The sequence below is a fragment of the Mobula hypostoma genome, chromosome 1 (assembly GCF_963921235.1).
Source record: "Mobula hypostoma chromosome 1, sMobHyp1.1, whole genome shotgun sequence".
Lineage (NCBI taxonomy): Eukaryota > Metazoa > Chordata > Chondrichthyes > Myliobatiformes > Myliobatidae > Mobula > Mobula hypostoma.
The window spans coordinates 43,500,690-43,522,465 of record NC_086097.1 but is presented as its reverse complement, the minus strand read 5'-3'; the positions used below and the strand labels follow the sequence as shown (position 1 = coordinate 43,522,465).

The following is a 21,776-nucleotide window of genomic DNA, read 5'->3' as shown; positions in this document are numbered from 1 at the left end:
GCAGCCATGGCTTATTTGTTCAGATTCTTTGATAAATCCTTGAATATTGCCCGGTCCACTGACTTGAAGCATTCACTTAGCTGATCCTCTGCCTCTCATGACCACTCTTCATTGTCCTTACTTCTGGAGCCTTGTTCTTTAGCCACTGCTTGTATGCAAGTGGGAGGACAGCCTGATGATCAGATTTCCCAAAATGCAGTCTAGGGATGGAACGGTAGGCATTTCTTATGATAGAGTAGCAGTCGTCAGACATGTTGCGATTCTGGTGCTGCAGGTGATATGTTGATAATTGGGAGAAATTTCTTCAAGCAAGCTTGATTGAAGTCCGCAGCAATGATTTGAAAGGTGTTCAGGGTAGCCTGTTTTTGTTTGTTAATTACAGTACTTAATATATCGAGTGCTTGCTTAGCATCTGCCTTTTGGCGCCATGGTAGCTTAGTGGTTAGCCCAACACTTTACAGTACAGGTGACCCGGGAGTTTGTGCATTCTCCCCATGACCGCATGGGTTTTCTCCAGGTGCTCCTGTTTCTTCCCACAGTCCAAAGACGTACCAGTTAATTGGTCTTCATAAATTGTTCCATGATTAGGCTAGAATTAAAATGGGGAGGGTTGCTGGACAGCGCTGCTTGAATGGCCAGAAGGACCTGTTCTGCGCTGTCTCAATAAATAAATAAACTGTGGTCAGGGTCATGGAGGAGAACTGTCTCAGTAAGAAGAACAGATGGCATTTAATCATTAGATGTTCCAGGTCAGGGGAGCAAGAGTGCAACAAGACCACTACATCAGAGCACCACGAAGAGATTATCATGAAGCACAGACTTTCACTTTTACCCTCTTTGAATCTGCAGTTTGGTCCAGCTGGTGGCTCAAAAAAAAATCTTCAAGTCTGATCACCATATCTGGCTTGTCTAGGGTGAGCCATGTCTCCGTGGAACATAGAACACAGCAATTCCTCATTTCCCTCTGAAACAGCAATCTTGTTCTTAGGTCCTCTATTTTGTTCTCCAGTGACATTTGCTAATGTGATACTGGGTAGAGGAAGTTTTATACCCCACCATTTTAGTCTGGCTTGGAGTCTTCCATTCCTTCCTTCCTCTCTTCCAGCCATGGTGATGTACCTTCATCCACATGAAGGTGCCATACCTGCATTTAGTAAGTTATATTTGAAGTTCTTTCTAATAGATGACAAGAAATGTACTTGTTGGAACTATCGTGGGAAACTTAGACCTTCAGGGAAAAGATAGCGTGTCATTGTATGAATAGCATTCTGCCTTTTAAGATTTGTGTTTTTCTTATTTATGTTTTTTTGTCATTTTTGACTTCAAATTGGAGCTTCATGTAATTTGTCACTTTGAAATAAAGAGTTCCAGTTTTTGCTGATCATCTTATTTTTGATAGGTGAATTCCAGCTTCGCTTGCGCCAGCTAGAGAAGTCTTTACTACAGGCATTGAATGAAGTTAAAGGTCGTATTTTGGATGATGACACAATCATCACTACACTGGAGAATCTGAAAAAAGAGGCAGCAGAAGTAACCAGAAAAGTTGAAGAAACAGATATCGTAATGGCGGAGGTGGACGCCGTCTCCCAACAATACCTGCCACTTTCTACAGCATGCAGTAGCATCTATTTTACCATGGAAGCAATAAACCAGGTAGGTTTGATTAAATATATCATTATACATTAATGAAATTAACAAGTGATTTTGTGTGTCAAGTTGGCACTTGGGGATATAAACTTATTTTTCCTGATAGACCAATTATTTAAAAAAGAACCTAGGACCTAACGTGATACTGGGTAGAATGAAATTAGGAGAGCCAGAAGGGGCCATGAGGAGGCAGGAATAAAGAAAACCCCAAGGCATTCTACAAGTATGTGAAGAGCAAGAGAATAAGACATGAGAGAATAGGACCAATCAAGTGTGACGGTGGAAAAGTGTGTATGGAACTGGAGGGAATAGTAGAGGTACTTAATGAATACCTTGCTTCAGTATTCACTATGGAAAAGGATCTTGGCTATTAGAGATGACTTACAGCGGATGGAAAATCTTGGGCATATAGACATTAAGAAAGAGGTTGTGCTGGAGCTTTTGGAAAGCATCAAGTTGGATAAGTCTCCGGGACCAGACAGGATGTACTCCAGGCTACTGTGGGAGGCGAGGGATGAGAATGTTGAGCCTCTGGCAATGATCTTTGCATCATCAATGGGAAAGAGAGAGGTTCCAGTGGATTGGGGGTTGCAGATGATGTTTCTTTATTCAAGAAAGGGAGCAAAGATAGCCCTGGAAATTATAGACCAGTAAGTCTTCAGTGGTTGGTAAGTTGGTGGAGAAGATCCTGAGAGGCAGGATTTATGAACATTTGGAGAGGCATAATATGATTAGCAGTAGTCAGCATGGCTTTGTCAAAGGCAGGTCATGCCTTACGAGCTTGATTGAATTTTTTGAGGATGTGACTAAAACATATTGAAGAAGGTAGAGCAGTAGATGTAGTGTATATGGATTTCAACAAGGCATTTGATAAGGTACCCCAAAAGGAGGCATGGGATCCAAGGGAACCTTGCTTTCTTGATCCAGAATTGGCTTGCCCACAGAAGGCAAAGAGTGGTTGTAGATGGGTCATATTCTGCATGGAGGTCAGTGACCAGTGGTGTGCCTCAAGGGTCTGTTCTGGGACCCCTTTCTCTTCTCATTTTCATAAATGACCTGGATGAGGAGGTGCAGGGATGGGTTCGTAAATTTGCTGATGACACAAAGGTTGAGGGTGTTGTGGATAGTGTGGAGGGCTGTCAAAAGTTACAGCAGGACATCGATAGGATGCAAAACTGGGCTGAGAAGTGGCAGACGGAGTTCAACCCAGATAAGGGTGAGGTGGTTCATTTTGGTAGGTCAAATATGATGGCAGAAAATAGTATTAATGGTAAGACTCTTTGCAGTGTGGAGGATCAGAGGGATCCTGGGGTCCGAGTCCATAGGACACTCAAAGCTGCTGCGCAGGTTGACTCTGTGGTTAAGAAGGCGTACAGTGCATTGGCCTTCATCAATCATGGGATTGAGTTTAAGAGCCCAGAGGTAATATTACAGCTGTATAGACCCCTGGTAAGACCCCACTTGGAGTATTGTGCTCAGTTCTGGTCACCTCACTACGGGAGGGATGTGGAAACCATAGAAAGGGTGCAGAGGAGACTTACAAGGATGTTGCCTAGATTGGGGTGCATGCCTTATGAGAATAGGTTGAGTGAACTCGGCCTTTTCTGCTTGGAGCGGCGAAGTATGAGAGGTGACCTAATAGAGGTATATAAGATGATGAGAGGCATTGATCGTGTGGATAGGAAGAGGCTTCTTCCCAGGGCTGAAATGGCTAACACGAGAGGGCACAGTTTTAAGGTGCTTGGAAGTAAGTACAGAGGAGATATCAGGGGTAAGCTTTTAATGCAGAGAGTGGTGAGTGCATGGAATGGTCTGCTGGTGACGGTGGTGGGGGTGGATACGATAGGGTCTTTTAAGAGACTCCTGGATAGGTACATGGAGCTTAGAAAAATAGAGGGCTATGAGTAAGCCTAGGTAGTTCTAAGGTAAGGACATGTTCGACACAGCTTTGTGGGCCGAAGGGCCCGTATTTTGCTGTACGTTCTCTATGTTCTATTACCTCTTTCTGAAGTGAATATAATAGAACCTTACTAATACGTTTCTAAATCTTCCTAATGCCACTCCTCCAACTCTTGTAGGTGGGGGGGGGAGAATGTGGAGGAGTGGTATTGCTAATCAGGGATAGTATCACAACTGCAGAAAGGGATGGTGTCATGGAGGGATCACCAACTGAGCAGTGTGGATGGAAGTCAGAAACAGGATGAGAGCAATCATTCTATTTGAGAGTAGTCAGTAGAACCTCCCCTCCCCATAGCAAAAAAGGAATGCCAAGGAACAGATCGAGACAGATTTTGGAAAGGAGCAAAAAATAACAGGTCTGTTGTCATGGGTGGTGACGTCAACTTCCCTAACATTGATTGGCACCTCTTTAATGCAAAAGGTTTGAATGGAGTGGAATTTGTGCATGTGTCCAGGAGGATTCATGAAACAATATGCAGACAGGCCAACTAGAGGAGAGGCCATACTGAATCTGGTGCCAGGCAGTGAACCTCGTCAGGTGTCAGAGCTCTCTGTGGGTGAGCATTTTGGAGACGGTGACCAGAACTCCCTGACCTTTATGATAGCCTTGGAAAGGGATAGGAGCAAACAGTATGGTAAAGTATTTAATTGGGGAAGAGGGAATTATGATGCTATTAGGCAGGAACTTGGAAGTGTAAATTGGGAACAGATGTACTCAGGGAAATGCACAGTGGAAATTTGAAAGTTGTTTGGGGAGCACTTGTCTGGGGTTTTGGGTAGGTTTGTCCCATTGAATCAGGGAAAGGATGGTAGGGTGCAGCAACCATGGTTGGCAAGGGTTGTGCAACATCTAGTCAAGAGGAAGAAAGAAGTTTACTTAAAAATTAGAAAGCAAAGATCAGACAGGGCTCTACAGAGTTACAAGATAACCAAGAAGGAGCTTAAGAATGGACTTAGAAGATCCAGAAGAGGGCATAAGAAGGCTTTTGCAAGTAGGATTAAAGAAAGCCTCAAGGCGTTTTACGTGTATGTGGAGAAGAAGAGGGAGGTAACTAGAATGACGCCAGGTCTGATTGGTGCCTGGACTTGGAGGAGGAAGGGGAGGTCCTTAATGAATACTTAAGTATTCACCAGTGAGGGGGACCTTGATGATTGTGGGGACAGTGTAAACAGGCAGATATGCTAGAACATGTGGGCATTAGGAAAGAGTGTGTGTTGGAATTTTTGAAAATCATTAGGAGTCCTAAGTCTTCTGGGCTGGACAGGATATACCTCAGTTTACTACAGGAAGTGATGGAAGAGATTGCTGAGACTTTGGTGATATCTTTGCCACAGGAGTAGTATCAGATGATTAGAGGAAGCCAAATGTTATTCCCTTGTTCAAGAAATGTAGTAGGAATAACACTTGAGAACTACAGAGCAGTGATAGGGTTGTATGTTGCATTGGCCTTCCATTAGTCAGAGGATTGCATTCAAGAGTTGTGAATAATATTGCAGCTCAAAAACCCTGGTTAGACCACATTTGAAATATTATGTTGAGTTCTGGTTGCCTCATTATGAGAAGAATGCGGGACCTTTAGAGAGGGTGCAGAGATTTACTAGGATGCTGCCTGGATTAGAGGGTATATCTTGTCGGGATAGGTTGAGCAAATTAGGGGTCTTCTCTGGAGTGAAGGAGGATGAGAGGTGATATGATATAGGTGCACAAGATGATAAGAGGCATAGTCTGAGTGGACAGGCAGAGACTTTCTCCCGGGGGAAATGGCTACTTCAAGAGGGCATAATTTTAAGATAATTGGAGGAATTTATAGGGGGAATGTTAGAGGTAAGGTTTTTACATAGAGAGTGGTGAGTATGTGGTACACCCTGCTAGGGATGGTGGTAGAGAAGAATACATTCGATACATTTAAGAGACCCTTAGATAGATACATGGATGATAGAAATTTGGAGAGCAATGTGGGAAGGAAGGGTCAGACTGATCTTGGAGTAGGCTAAAAGGTCAGCACAACATTGTGGTCCAAAGGTCCTGTACTTGCTGTAATACCATGTCTTAAGTATTTGGTATGATATCATTAGTTCTTTTGGCACAGACTAACAGATTCTGAAAACCTGTAAAATAATATTTTCAAATAATCAGTGTTCATAAAGTCAGGAGCTTTAAAATAGCTTTATTGTTAATCAATTGTATGCTTATAGCTGTTAATCAGATAATTGTGGCCTATCGGAATCCATTTTGACACTTTGCTAACAAATATTTATTCTTTTGATTTCAAAATGTAAAAAGGTTCAGAAAATTAAGAAAAATGTGGTAATTTGTGGATAATCTTTTGTTATTTTGTCAATAGATCCACTTCCTCTATCAGTATTCTCTGCAATTCTTCTTGGACATTTATCACACTGTTCTGTATGAGAATCCAAATCTGAAAGGAGTTACAGATCATACACAGCGTCTCTCTAATATTACAAAGGATCTTTTCCAGGTATGTATGAGCAGGTTGTTTAAAAGGTTTGAAGCTCCAAACATTGAGACAGAGTAATATACCTTATTATCAGCACGAAGATAATACACTATTTTCTATTGTCACAGGTGACATTTAATAGAGCAGCACGGGGTATGTTGCACAATGATCATATCACCATTGCAATGTTGCTGGCTAAGATTCGTCTTAAGGGCCTAACTAGGTAATGCTTTTGCTGTTGTCAATCTATAAGCCAATTTTGTTTTGAGGGTGCTTCGTAATTTGTAATAACTAATTTTATCATTTTAGTCTATTTTTTGTATTCTTGTATGATCTGCATTACAAGGAAGATGCTGTTTATTACTTGTTTATAAAAAATCTCTTTCTGAAATGTTATGTAGCATACATTCAAATGAATTCTTTTAAGTACAAAACCTCCAAATTGTTTTCTCAGTGAACCATCGTATGACCTGGAGTTCCAGCACTTCCTTCGTGGTCGAGAGATTGTATTGAATGGTTCGTCTGTGTCAAAGGTTGATTATCTCACCACAGAACAAATCGAGGGAATGGAGAGACTGACCCGCTTGCCAGTCTTTTATGATCTAATTTCCAAAGTTCAGGCGGATGATGTAAGTTGCATCGACTTGCAGCTATGTTTGAATATTTTGATTAGAGATCTCCATTTTATAGTTGTCTTTCTCGGGTTGGGAAAAAGTGAATATTTGTTACATCTGGTGAAATGGAGGATTAAAAAAAATTATTCAGCAATTTTAAACCATAGAACTGTACAGCACAGTATAGCCCTTCAGCCCATGATATTGTGCTGACCCGCATAAACCTACTTAATCATCAGTCTAACCCTTCCTTCCTACAAAGCCCATAATCCTGCATTTCTTAACTCTGTGTGCCTATCTAAGAATATCTTAAATGTCCCTATTGTATCAGCCTCAACTACCATCCCTTGCAGTGCATTCCAGGCAAATACCACTTCGCTCAAACCACGTCATGTTCTCTTATCCAGGCAGCATCCCGGTAAATCTCCTCTGCAACCTCTTCCACATCCTTCCTTTTGTTAATCACAGTTTGGTAATAGTCTCCTGTGATGAGCAGTAAATGTTCTGATATCTAGTTTATATACTCACCTAGAAAATGCAATCCAATGTACTTCTTTTTAATTGCCACAGTTTATATTTAAGCTACCTCCTCTTTATAAGCATTGCTACTTCATGCATTTCTCAACTTGCCTTAACAATTTCAACAATTTGTACAAAAAATTCTATAACCCTTTTGGAACTGTACTACGTATTTTACAGCTTATTCTCATGCTTCATACGGCAATGCAACCCTCCATACTTCTCTACATTAAGTTTCAGTACCGTGTTTGTTGTCTCTGGTTTCTTGAAGTCTGTTGCTATCCTGACAGTTTTTAAGTTTTGAAAATTATACACTATGAACCCGAGTCCAAGTAATTCATGTGTATTAAGAAATGAAGTCGTCCTAGTACAGACTCCCAGAGAACATATCATTCCAGTGCAACAAATAGCCTTTTATTATAAACGTTTGCCTCCTGTCATTTAACCAACGTACTATATAGGCTGCCTTGACCTTCAATCTTATGGACAAGCTTACTGAGGCATTTTATCAAGTGACTTGTAAACTACATCAACCACATCTCCTTCACCAATTCTCTAACTTTGTGACCTCTCCATTTTAAATGAGATTTTCTTTAGCAAATCCGCAATATTTTCTCTAAGCAAAACACATTTGTCTCCGATTTGTTTCTAGAAGTGTCTCCACAGTTGTAGAGGGTAAGCAATTCCCACTGCCCTTGTTTGAACAAGGGTGAAATCTTGCAAATTTTCGGTCTTCTGGTTCCGTCCCTTCATTACAGATGTTTTGAGGATGATTGCCACTACTCCACAATTTCCATCAAGCTGAGATAGATTGGTCTATTATTGTCACATAGACCATAATACAGTGAAAAGCTGGTTTTGCATACTGTTGATACAGATTAAGTCACTACACAGTGCGTTGAGCTAGAATAAGGTAAAACAATAACAATGCAGAATAAAATATAAAAGCTACCCAAAAAGTCTTGACTGTGGGAGAGATGATGAGAGCCTTCAACATTATTAAAGACTGGTTCTTCTTTGTGTGAGCAATGCCAGTAATGATATCATTAAAAATGTAAATAGAAACAAACCTTCAGGCTCTGTGGAGATGTGACATATGGATGAGCTGGATATCAGAAAATCAATGTTAATGTACAGGAGATCCTCACACCAAGAAGTGCGACCCATGCCAAATTTCTTTCGCCTCATTGAGAAAGTAGAGGTATTACTGAGCTTTCTTGGCAGTGATGCCAACGTAGTAGGACCAGTACGGAGCGTTGGTGATGTTCACATCTAAGAACTTGAAGCGTTCAACCTCAACATCACTGATTAGACAGGAGCATGTGCACTGCCCCCTTCTGAAGTGAATTACCTTCTCTTTTGCTTTGTTGGCGTTGAAGGAAAGGTTGTTGTCACAGATGGATTCCATCTGGACTGGGCAATTTGTCTAGCTGAGCAGAAGCTAACTGGTAGTTCCTGTATTCTTCTTGCTAGCTAATGATTGTTTATATGCCTATAGAAAACTATTTCCACTTATGTTTACTGCCACTCTTTGTTCATACTTTGTTTCTTGCTCCTTTTTTACATCATTTCTGGAATTTCAGTACTTAGCCTGGTTCTCTTCAGAGAAACACCTTGTGATTTATTAAACTTAAGATGGTTTAAAATTAGATAAATTAACAACTGCTGCATTACAAATTTACTTCCAAGTTTTGGGTGACATTTCCTGTCTAATTTATATAAATATTCTTTCAATGCAGCAATTTAATATTTGGCTGGAGAGCAGTTCACCTGAACAAGCAGTACCTTTTCTGTGGCCTGAGGACAAACCTTTCAGTAAGCAACACATTTTTAAACTTCTAATTTCTTCATCTGTTTATGTTAGAATACATTAATATAATAATTATTTGTGTGTCAAATGAGGTTGTAAGCCATTTCCTTTGGTCTAGCTCCCATTGGGCAAGCAATGCATCGACTGCTGCTGATTCAGGCTTTCCGGCCAGATCGCCTCTTAGCCATGGCTCATATCTTTGTGGCTACAGTTTTGGGAGACAGCTTCATGTCAACAATAGAACAACCATTAGACTTGGCAACTATTGTAGATACCGAGGTACGAGACTGAAAAATCTTCTTTCTTTTCAGATGCTTAGTGAATAAGTTCCAAGTTAATGTATACTTTTCTAAGTTATTGTAATGAAAGGAGTATGCTTAAACTCCACCTTTCAAAGAACTTAGTATTTCTATTCATTAATTCCTTTCCATTCATCTTGTATATAGTCCCTATAAAAAAAAGTACTCAGCCCCACCCCCCCGGAAATTTTCATGTTTTATTGTTTTACAACATTGAATCACACTGAATTTAATTTTGCTTTTTTGAACACTGATCAACAGAAAAAGACTTTTCCGTGTCAAAGTGAAAACATCTCTACAAATTGGTCTAAATTAATTATAAATATAAAACAAAATAATTGATTGCATAAGTATTCACCCCCTTTAATATGATAGAGAAAATCACTCATTTGTAAGGCCAGTGATGATGTGGGGATGGAACTGGACTCTCTGACGGTGGTGTCTGAAAAGAGGATGCTGTCCAAGTTGCATGCCATCTTGAACAATGTCTCCCATCTACTACATAATGTACTGGTTGGGCACAGGAGTAAATTCAGCCGGAGACTCATTCCACCAAGATGCAACACTGAGCGTCATAGGAAGTCAATCCTGCCTGTGGCCATCAAACTTTACAACTCCTCCCTTGGAGGGTCAGACACCCTGAGCCAATAGGCTGGTCCTGGACTTATTTCCTGGCATAATTTACATATTACTATTTAATTATTTATGGTTTTATTACTAATTAATTATTTATGGTGCAACTGTAGCGAAAACCAATTTCCCCCGGGATCAATAAAGTATGACTATGACTATGATCACTGGTGTAGCCAGTTGGTTTTAGAAGTCACATAATTAGTTAAATGGTGTTATGTTTTTGGAGACCTGTGTGCAGTCAAGGTGTTTCAATTGATTATTTTAAAAATACATCTGTATCTGGAATCCAACTGCTGGTGAATCAGTATCCTGACAAAAACTACACCATGAAGACAAAAGAACACTCCAAGCTACGCCGTGAAAATGTTATTGAAAAGCACAAGTCAAGAGATGGATATAAGAAAATTTCCAAGTCACTGAATATCCCTTGGAGTACAGTTAAGTCAATCGTCAAGAAATGGAAAGAATATGGCACAGCTATAAATCTGCCTGGAGCATCCTGTCCTCAAAAACTGAGTGACCATGTGAGAAGGGGACTAGTGAGGGAGGCCACCAGGAGACCTATGACAACTCTGGAGGAGTTACAGCTTCAGTGGCTGAGATGCAAGAGACCACATACAACAACTGTTGCCTGGGTGCTTCACCAGTTGCAGCCTTATGGGAGAGTGGCAAAGAGAAAGCCATGGTGGGAAAAAACTCACATGGAGTTTCAGCTAGTTTGCCAGAAGAGAGACTCTGAAGTCAGCTGGCAGGAGGTTCAATGGTCTGATACCAAAATTGAGCATTTTGGGCATAAAACTAAATGCTATGTTTGGCTTAACAAACACCGCACATCAACAATGAACCATCCCAACTGTGAAGCATGGTGGTGGCTGGATCATGCTGTGGGGATGCTTCACTGTAACAGAGCCTGGAAGTCTTGTGAAGGCTGAAGGTAAAATGAATGCAGCAAAATACAGGGAAATCCTGGAGGAAAACCTGATGCAATCTGCAAAAGAACTGCGACTTAGAAGATTTGTTTTCCTGCAAAAAATGGCCCCAAGCATAAAGCCAAAGCTACACAGTAATGGCTTAAAAACAACGAAGTTACTGTTGTTTGGAGTGGTCAAATCAGAGTCCAGACCTCAATCCAACTGAGAATTTGTGGCTGGACTTGCACTCACAACTCCCATGCAATCTGACAGAGCTTGAACAGTTTTGTAAAGAAGAATAAGGAAAAATTGCAGTGTCCAGATGTGCAAATCTGAAAGAGACCTATCCACACACACTCAAAGCTGTAATTAATAATAATTATATGTACTTTATTGATCCCGAGTGGGAAATTGTTTTGTTCTGGCAGCAACATTTAAAAACGCACAGCAGTGTGCAGACTTAACAAATTATAACATACAAAATAATAATATACACAATAATAATTACTGCCAAATGTGCAACTACTAAATATTTACTTGAAGGAGGTGAGTAATTATGTAGACAATTATTGTGTTTAATAATTGCAATAAATTTAGACCAATTTGTAGAAATTTGTTTTCACTTTGACACAAAAGAGTCTTTTCTGTTGTTCAGTGTCAAAAAAGTCAAATTAAATCCACTGTAATTCAATTTTATAAAACATGAAAACTTCCATAGGGGAGAGGGGTGAATATTTTTTTACAGGCAATGTTTGGATGGCTAACTTATTAAAGTATTGAGGTGTGCTTTGTGTATTTTAAATTGATAAATTTTCAGTCTTTTGGAATTGCTATCTTCATATTGACATTGTTTTAGGCTGCAGCCAAGTGGCTTTTATAACTAGTTCACCCCATAATTTAAAGATTCATATACGCAGTATGTCTGTTGAGGGTGAGCTGTTTGTATCATTTTGTTTAGGTGAAACCTAACACTCCTATCCTCATGTGCTCTGTACCTGGCTATGATGCCAGTGGACGTGGAGAAGATCTTGCAGCTGAGCAAAACACACAAATTACATCAATTGCCATTGGTAAGAGTTCTATTGTTTCAGTAAATTTATTGATTCACTAAAATGTTTTTCATTGTTTGAGATTTTAAGCTGATATTTCTGTTGAATATTTAATGAGTTTTGTCTTTCTGTAGGTTCTGCAGAGGGTTTCAACCAGGCAGAGAAAGCTATTAATACAGCTGTCAAATCTGGCAGGCAAGTTATTTGTTTATTTCTCCAATTCATTTTGTTCCTTGAGTACCTAAATAGAAACCTTCAATGTACCTGTACATTGATAAAGTTGTATTGTAACCAATCTAATCCCTGTTGCTTTTGAAGGTGGGTGATGTTGAAGAATGTGCATCTAGCTCCTGGTTGGCTCATGCAACTAGAGAAGAAGTTGCACTCCTTGCAACCACATGCTAATTTCCGTCTCTTCCTGACCATGGAGATCAATCCCAAGGTAGAACATCAATGATAATACTTCTAACGCCTTTGAATTTTTTACCCCAGTGGTATCTGAATAATTTGTATAGCCACTTCCATTCCTTATCCATAGGTAAAAGACGTAAAGGTAGATTAACTTATGTAGTAGCAGCCTTAAAGCTATAGTAAAGAAAATAACCAAAACTAGTTAATCAGATAGTAGAGTACCGTTTTGCTTTAGTACTTTCTCTTAATTGTCTTTCTATCACAATTCATTATTGACTATGAAATGAATTAGCAAGGAGTCAGAGAGTCAGAGTTTTACAGCCCAAAACAGTCGTTCGGCCTAATACTTTCAGGTCAACCAAGTTGCCTAACTGAGTTCGTCCCATTTGCTTGCATTTAAAGATTAGCTTTATGTCACATGTACATCGAAACATACAGTGAAATGCGTCATTTGCGTCAAATCAAATCAGCAAACATTGCACTGGGCAGCCTGTAAGTGTTACCACAGCATGCTCACAACTTGCTAACCCTAACCTGAATGTCTTTGGAATGTGATAGGAAACCCTAGGAGTGGTGAGGAGAATGTATAAACTCTTTACAGACATAAGCAGTAATCAAACCTCAAACTTACATCCAGTGCTATAAGGTGTTGTGCTAACTGCTATACTACTGTGCGGCTTTTTTGGCCCATTTCCCTCTAAACCTTTCTAATCCAAGTACTTAGCTAAGCATCTTTTAAAAATGTAATCTACCCACCACTGCCACTACCAGTGACACCTTGTTCCACATATTAGCTGTGCAAAAATATACGCTCTGGGTCGCCTTTATATTTTTCTCCCCTTAAATCTACTCCCTCTACTGTCCTACCATGGGGGGGGGGGTGGGATCTGTGACCATTCACCTTATCTATGCCCTCGTGAATTTATGTAACACTATAAAGCACCATTTGGGTTTCTACACTCCAAGAAAATCAATTCCCAATGTATCCAATGTCTCCTTGTTTCTCAAGCCCACCGATAACATCCTTGTGAATCTTCTCTGTACGCTTGCCAGCTTGATGACATCCTTCCTGTAGCTATGTAGAAAAGAAATGCAAACAATGCTCCATGTGCAGTCCCACCAACATCTTGTTTAGTTTTAACTGATGTCCCAGCTTTTGAATTCAGTGCTCTGTCTGAAGAAAGCAAACATGCCAAACATTGCCTTCAGTATCCTGTATAAATACAGGGAACCAGGTACTTGTATCTCTAGGTCAGTTGGTTCTGCAACACTCTGCGGGGCCCTACCATTTATTGTATATTGTCTGCCATGTTTTATCTTGACAAAATGCAACACATTGCACTTGCCCAGGTTAAAATCCATCTGCCAGTCCTTGGCCCACTATTCTGTTCATCTACATTTTTTGGTAATTTTAGATAACCTTCTGCACCTTAACTATAAACAATTTTGGTGTACCCTGCATACTTACTAACTATGCCAACATGTTTGTTGCTATTTTGTCACTCTGGGTAGTGTGCAGTTGTGTTCATTCTGCAACTTGATCAAAAGTGTACACATTCTCAGAAATATGAGTGGAATAATGGCATTATAATTTGGGGAATAATTTTATTTTCTCCGTTAATCTACAGAATTTTTATGAAGTGCTAGTTCTTGTTGTAATTTTCATGCTCTGCTGCTGATTATTTTGATTTAGAGATTCAAAATTTTTTTTTTTTGCAGGGCATGTTGATTTGAATTTCTCATGTAACCATTTAATTTCTTGGCAGGTTCCCGTGAACTTGTTGCGAGCAGGCCGTATATTTGTCTTTGAACCACCACCTGGTGTGAAAGCCAACATGCTGAGGACTTTCAGTAGTATCCCAGTTTCAAGGATGTGCAAAGTAAGAATGTACTTAGATTTAACTCCAGTGTTCAGTTGGTGAAGTTGTTCTTTTTAATCAACATACTAATCAAAATTTTCGTCAGCAGACAAGAGGTGTGGTTACAAGGCCCCTTAATAAAGAGCAGATGACTATTATTGAGTTTTACCTGGAGAGCAAAATTAGAACTGAGGCCTCCATCGGTCAGATTTGACCATGGATATTGCAACCTAGCTGTCTAGATAGGCAAGCCTGGGCAGTACGATATGGAGAGCAAACTGTTGCCCATGTAGCAAACTCCTCTCCACGCGTCACCAAAGCAATGACAGCAGCATCATAGGAGTTACCAGTCAGCATTGAACTCAATGTAGGATTGCCTGAGGGACTTCGGCTCTGGATTTTTCCCTCAGGGTTTACTCTCAAAGCCTTCCCCATGAGTGGGTGTAGCTGCAAGGCAGCAGAGGTTTGAGATCGGAGATTTTCTTCAAAATGAGCTGCCAACCATGGCTGGCAAACCCCATCTGCCCAAAGCAAAATGATTTTATGGCACCAGTAACCCACTTTTGCCCCTTCTCCTATCAGTAGAGATGGTTCCACCAGGCTTAGTAGCTAAGCCACATGTGAAGGCCAGGAGCTGGACTTGGTTGTCGGAGGCTATTTGAGGCGCTTGCCATTGGGAATAGGTAGTGGGAGCTTGTCCTGAATACCACCCCTGGCTATAACAAGGTAGACTATAAAGATTAGCAAACGGGGGGGGCGTCATGTGATGACATGGGATTGAGACATGTAAATTCAGCTCTCCCGCAACAAATCAGTAAAGTACCGTTTAAATAAAACAAAGTTGGTAAATATTTTTTGAAAGCTATTTATAAACTTTGTAAGATTACTTTACGATATGCCTCCTAAACCGCAACAAAAGAAGTCTGATGTTGCGAAGCAGCCGCGAGACGGGAAGAAAAAAGGGCCTACTGCAACGATGGAGCCTCGGACTCAGGTTGGATCTCCTTCGGTAGAACAGGGAGCAATGGCGGTGGCAACGGTTGCTCCGAAGAAGACAACGGAATTGCGCATGCGCAAAGAAGAGCGCATGTGCAAATCGACACAACGCAAACTACAAGAACCGACACCCACTGCAATTGAAAGTGACTCAGAGTCGGAACTGGATTCTGCAGAGAACATAGATGAAGAAGAGGAAGAATTGGAAGCGAGTGGAAGTAAAGGAGATGATAGAGACATAAGAGAGGCTGTATTGCAATCAACGGCTGAATTAAGGAAAGTAAGAGAGGAGCTTAGAGATACGAAGAGATGCTATAATAAAGTTATGGAAAGACAGGACAAAATGGAAAAGAAGCTTCAGAAGATGGAAAGAGAAATGGGGCTTATGAATGATAGAGTGGAAAAAACAGAAAATGATTTGCTTGTCTGGAACTCGGAAAGAAACCGACTCTTGGAGAAAGTGGACATGTTGGAAAATTTCAGTAGACGTAATAATATTAAAATTGTTGGTCTTACAGAAGGTATGGAAGGAGAAAAGCCAATAGAATTTTTTCAAAGATGGATCCCGGAGGTTTTGCAAATGGGAGAGGAGGCTCGACCAATTGAAATTGAGCGGGCACATAGAGCTTTAAGACCAAAACCAAAAGATGACCAATATCCACAATCGATTTTAATAAAATTCTTAAGATTTCAAGACAAGGAAAGGATTCTACAGGCAGCTGTTCGAGCTGCCAAAGATAGAAAAGGGCCATTGATAATTAAAGGGAAAAGAGTTTTTTTCTACCCTGATATAAGTTACGAACTTTTGAAGAAAAGGAAGAAGTTTAATCCAGTGGAAAAATACCCTATGGGAGCATGGTTATCAATTTATACTGCGTTATCCTACAACTTTGAAGATTTTTTTGCCTGGTGGAGAAAAAAGATTTTTTGATGACTACCAGAAAGCAGAGCAGTTTGTGCAAGATTCTCTGAATATTCACCAGATACAAGAACAAATTCAGGAGAGCGAGATAGATTGAAGATGAAGATTGGGCTTAAGAATGGATTTGTTGGATTTTTGAAGCTGGATGAATGTATAAATATAGTATTAATTATATGAGGGGGGTAAGAAAGGTTAATACTGGAGGAGATTAGCTGGGAATAATAATACTAATTTTGTTTATATATATATAATTTTTTTGTTGCGGGGGAGCTGGAAGAAGCACTGATCGATTGCTACGTTAATCGTGTGCAAGCGTGGCTTTTGCCGTGACCCGTAAAATGGAGGGGGGTAGTGTTGTGTATCTTTTCATTCACAACATTAGTGGGGGGGTATTTTGTTTTTTCTTTTTTTTTCTATCTTTTTTTTCTCTTTTTGCCTGGAAGGTTGGGGGGGGAACACATTGCATCATGGTGAAGTTTAAAGAGATTCCCCAAGGAACTATGAGAGTTGAGAAGATAAGTAATGTTTTAGATTGGAGTAACTTTGGTAAGAGTAATGACTAATTTATTGAATTTTTTGAGTTTTAATGTTAATGGGCTTAATGGACCAGTGAAAAGAAAAAGAATCTTAACATATATTAAAAAAATGAAGATAGATTTAGCTTTTTTACAGGAGACACACCTAACAGAAACAGAACATCAGAAACTAAAGAGAGATTGGGTGGGTAATGTTGTTGCGGCCTCATTTAATTCAAAAGCGAGGGGAGTAGCAATTTTGATCAATAAAACGTTACCAATTAGAATACAAAATGTAATAACTGATTCTGCGGGGAGATATGTGATTATACATTGTCAACTTTTTTCCAAACTATGGACTTTTATGAATATTTATGCACCAAATGAAAATGATGCAAAATTCATACAAGAAACTTTTTTGAATTTGGCGGATGCACATGAAAAAATACTAATTGGAGGAGACTTTAATTTTTGCTTAGACCCAGTCTTAGATAGATCAACCAAGGCTGTTATAAAATCGAAGGTAGTAAATCTAACTTTATCATTGATGAAAGATTTAAATTTGATTGATATATGGAGAAGAATCAATTCATAATACTTTCTTTTGTTACTTTCAGTTAAGGGCTTACTTAATAAGTAAGCTGGGTCAAACAATGTTTTTGCCAAAAGCTAATGAAATTGAAATTTTAATTCAAAAAGGAAAAATTAAAAAATTTGTTTCTTGTATGTATAATTTGATTCAAGAACAGACAATTAAACAAGGAACCCATAAGTCAAAGCAAAAATGGGAAACAGATCTGAATATTAATATTGATGAAATAAATTGGTCAAGACTTTGGACAGTATGACAAATACAATAAATGTTCGACTTAGATTAGTACAATATAATTTTTTACACCAATTATATATTACACCACAAAAAATAAATAGATTAAATTCAAATCTATCTGATAAATGTTTTCGGTGTAATCAAGAAATTGGTACTTTTTTACATTCTACTTGGTCTTGTTTTAAAATTCAACCCTTTTGGATAAATTTAAGAATCTTATTGGAACAAATTACTGGAATTCAACTTCCACATAACCCTGTATTATTTCTATTAGGTGATATTGAAGGGATAAAACCGAAACTTAAATTGAATAAATATCAGAAAGAATTTATAAAAATTGCATTGGCAGTAGCTAAGAAGACTATAGCAGTTACTTGGAAATCTGATTCGTATTTAAGTATGGATCGTTGGAATAATGAAATGGCTAGTTCTATTCCACTTGAAAAAATTACTTATAATTTAAGAGATAATTATGTAACATTCTTGAATATTTGGCGCCCTTATTTACAAAAGATAGGATGTCATATTTAAGTGCTCCGAGAAAGAATTTGGTTACTTGGGGAAAGTAACGAATAATTATACTAAATTTATTTTGAATCCCATGGAGCATGTGGAAACCTTCCAATACCCAGGCGGCTCTTTTTTTTTCTTTCTTTCTTTTAGGTAGGACTATATATGGGGGGGGAGGGTTAAGGGGGGGTGGGTAGATTTTATCTTTTCATGTATTCTTTTTGAAAATTTAATAAAAATTATATAAAAAAAAGATTAGCAAACCACCATGACTTGTCAGAGGAAAGATATTCATTAAAGGTTTAAGGTTTTACAGTAGGAGTTTGTTGTTTTTCAAACCATCCTTGATAAATACTAATAGTTTCATCCCACATTCTCAGAATATATGGATATTTAATTTCTAGAACATTAGTACTTGACTGACATCAAAGAGAAAGCGCTGCATATGTTCAGATATTCGATCAGTCTGCTTGTGAGTTTCTCTATCAGACTAACCTAATCATGCTGATCTACCAAGAATGGTATCACAGAAGTTAATTAGTGCTATTGAGTACTCATTAAATATATGCATAAAGATCCAAAACAATAGTTGATCTTCTGATCCATCTTTTTACCTATCTATGGTAATATAAAGTTGCTTTCCTCTATCTGCTTAAGTATTTATAAATATGAAAAGATAAATTAATGAATAAATCTAAGTACTTTAATGTTGCTGGATGTCAAAGCAGTTTTACCTTTACTGGTTCAGTGGCATTTTCTGATAATTTACTGTTACTTGTGTAATTTAAGCCTCATAGTCCAACCCTGTTTTTTTTTCATGCAGAGTTTACAGAGTTTTTGAAACCTCCCAACAAAATGTTTAGCTGATTATTTTTGTATGGGGAAAAAAAACTTGTACTGGGTAGGGGAATCACTGAATAATTGTTTTATCCTTTCAGGCACCAAATGAGCGCGCACGCTTGTACTTCCTGCTGGGCTGGTTCCATGCTATTATTCAAGAACGTCTACGATATGCACCCCTTGGATGGTCCAAAAAGTACGAGTTTGGTGAATCAGATTTAAGATCTGCTTGTGATACAGTGGATACTTGGCTGGATGATACAGCAAAGGTAAATATTTGTACCAAACATTGAAAGCAAGCAAGGACAATGTGTAATAGCTGTATGGATTAAATTAGAACATTATGACTAAATACAAACATTGTGGCTCAGGTATGGAGAGGGGACTATTAGTTCCATGTTGTCAGGATTTTGGGGGCAAGATTTAAATTAATAATGTGGATGTTGCTGACAACTATTAGTTGTTCTGAACGCAATGAAGCCATTTGCTTTTTTAATTCAAGGTCAGTCTTCATTTGTATTGAAATTAATTACCTTTTGTTGTGAAATGATGCGAATTTACCTGTATTTAGCTTGTATTTAAAGCACAATTTTTAAAAATTGGCATGGACACTTTTAAGCAGAAAGCTTATTGCTATGTTACACCACTAAAGGTATTTAAAGATGATGCAGAAAAATTTAATTATCTGATGCAGACCAAGAAATTTAATTATCTGAAATTGGGATGAAGAGTTGCGGATTGGAGAAAATAATTAGGACATAGAGTGGTGAACAATTATTTTGTCTCCTTTACATTTATGTACTGGAAATTACATTAAACAATCTTGAGTGGTGATGTAGGCTGAGGATTCTAGGTGGCCTATTCCTACTATTTTATATTTTCCCCTAGCTTAATCTTAGAATATTGGGGTGTTTGAAAGACTCAAAATGAGAACCTGATTCAAAGGATTATGATTCACTTTAGAGCTTGCTACTCTTGAATATTTATTGCATACGTTATATTTAAAATGGAGGTCAGTGGGGGTCAATGTGGGAAAATGGTGTTAAAGTAAACAACAAACACCGATAGCATTGAATGGCAGGTGGTTTTAAATAACTAAGCTGAATTGTGCATTTTTTTTTGTAAAAATAATCAAAGAAATATTGGGCTGATTTGTAATGGCCATATAAACACAACCTTCTAATTATACTCTGATTTGTGTCTTTGGAAAACTGAAGTTAAAAGTATCTTTATTTGGCTTCAGTCAGCAAAATCGATGAACTTGACTGAAAAATCCATCACAATGAAAGCCTTTTGCACAAATTATTAGTACTATCTGGTGCAATGTATGAAGTTTAAAGTTATTAATTTATTTGTAGCCCAAGTAAATTATGATGCTGTTTCAACAATTTTTCCAACTGAGATAATTTGTTTTTCTGCAGGGACGCCAAAACATTTCACCTGATAAGATTCCTTGGGCAGCTCTGAAAACTCTGATGGCACAGTCCATTTATGGTGGCCGTATTGATAACGAATTTGACCAGCGGTTGTTGAACTCCTTCTTGGAGCGTTTATTTACAACTGCTAGCTTTGACAGTGAATTCAAATTGGCATGCAAAGTCGATGGACATAAGGATATTCTAATGCCAGATGGAATCAGGTAAAGGTCTTTCTAGATATTTAATTGTTTTAAACATAACAATAAAATTGAGAGGATGCTAAATTATTTGCTGTGGGATTTTTTTCTGATGGTTTTGTGGAATTGTCATTTAGAACTATTTTTCTCTACTTTAACAAATGATGATTTGCACATAGGCGAGAAGAATTCATACAATGGGTTGAGCTGCTTCCTGACGCCCAGACTCCATCCTGGCTGGGTTTACCAAACAATGCTGAAAAAGTGCTTCTAACCACACAGGGTAAGTATAAGATTTCCAATTACTTTTACTGTTTCTAAGTACTTAAATTGAATGTGTTGGATTTTTGAGAACCTGAGATACTGCAGCAAATAAAGATGGTGCTTAATCTAGTGCAGGTTGTTTTTCATTTTCTGGGATCTGAGTCCCACTGAAAAGGGTGTTTATTTCCCCTGAAAAGGTGGTGGTGTGCCTTAGTCTTGAACTGCTTCATTCCTTTTGGTGAAGGTACAATCTTGCTATTGTAACCACTTTAAGAAGGATCATGATTTAGACCCATAGATGATGAAGGTCTGGCAATATAATTTCAAATCAAAATTGTTTATGACTTGGAGGAAAACCTACAAGTGGTAGATTTCCATCCTGTGCCCTTCATCTCTATAGTGAGAGCAATGAGTTTGGAAGGTGCTGGCAGAGTATTCTGGCTGGATCTTTGCAGTGTACAGTAATGCTGTAGAATGTTACATTTTCAAAAGTAATATGATCCCATGTCCATTCCTCATTTTCTACTGTTTATTCATTTATTATTTCTTACTGAACAAATCATAATATTGTATTTGTAACAAACTTTGCTTTTCTTCCTTTTCATGAGCAATTTCCACTGCTCAAGGTAAATTTCGACTGAAAGCTATCCCAGTTTTTTTGTGGGTTCTACTAAATAGTTTTTCTTCCACTCCCTCAGCAAGCTTTGAAATCCTTGTGTATACAATGAAATCATTTCTGCATTTCATGGTTTTCATCGCATAACTAATCGGGATTTTTTGTAATGTATTTCTGAATGCATGAAGTTGCAATTATTTCTGCGTCATATTTTCCAATCTGCCTAAAAGTGGCAACCATTCGAACAAGAAAGCGCCTAGTTACACTATAGTGCAGAATGATTGATAAGAGTTAACTCATTTTAATGGCTAATTTTGTACATACTTTTCCTTGGAGTGAAATGTTATTTTGTCAGAAGTATATTAACTTTATATGCAGTGAAATACTTCAGTAGGAGTAGGTTACATTCGGTGTTTCATTATAATTTTTGTCCTTTGAGAGGGAGAATTTCACAACTTAAATTATATCCCTGTATTCCTTTTATGCATCACCTTGAGTT

General features: G+C 38.4%; 1 protein-coding gene across 2 annotated transcripts in view; it reads left to right on the top strand.

The window, feature by feature from the left end:
- Nucleotides 1-21,776, top strand: part of dync1h1 (dynein, cytoplasmic 1, heavy chain 1) — a 111,857-nt gene that overhangs the window by 81,344 nt on the left and 8,737 nt on the right. For both annotated transcript variants that reach the window (XM_063047294.1, XM_063047299.1), the window contains exons 60-72: nt 1,400-1,653; nt 5,952-6,086; nt 6,194-6,288; nt 6,520-6,694; nt 8,938-9,013; nt 9,127-9,287; nt 11,810-11,921; nt 12,035-12,095; nt 12,219-12,342; nt 14,078-14,191; nt 18,881-19,051; nt 20,204-20,421; nt 20,577-20,680. In XM_063047294.1, coding sequence (XP_062903364.1) covers nt 1,400-1,653; nt 5,952-6,086; nt 6,194-6,288; nt 6,520-6,694; nt 8,938-9,013; nt 9,127-9,287; nt 11,810-11,921; nt 12,035-12,095; nt 12,219-12,342; nt 14,078-14,191; nt 18,881-19,051; nt 20,204-20,421; nt 20,577-20,680 — 1,800 coding nt within the window. The remainder of the gene's footprint in view (nt 1-1,399; nt 1,654-5,951; nt 6,087-6,193; nt 6,289-6,519; nt 6,695-8,937; nt 9,014-9,126; nt 9,288-11,809; nt 11,922-12,034; nt 12,096-12,218; nt 12,343-14,077; nt 14,192-18,880; nt 19,052-20,203; nt 20,422-20,576; nt 20,681-21,776) is intronic.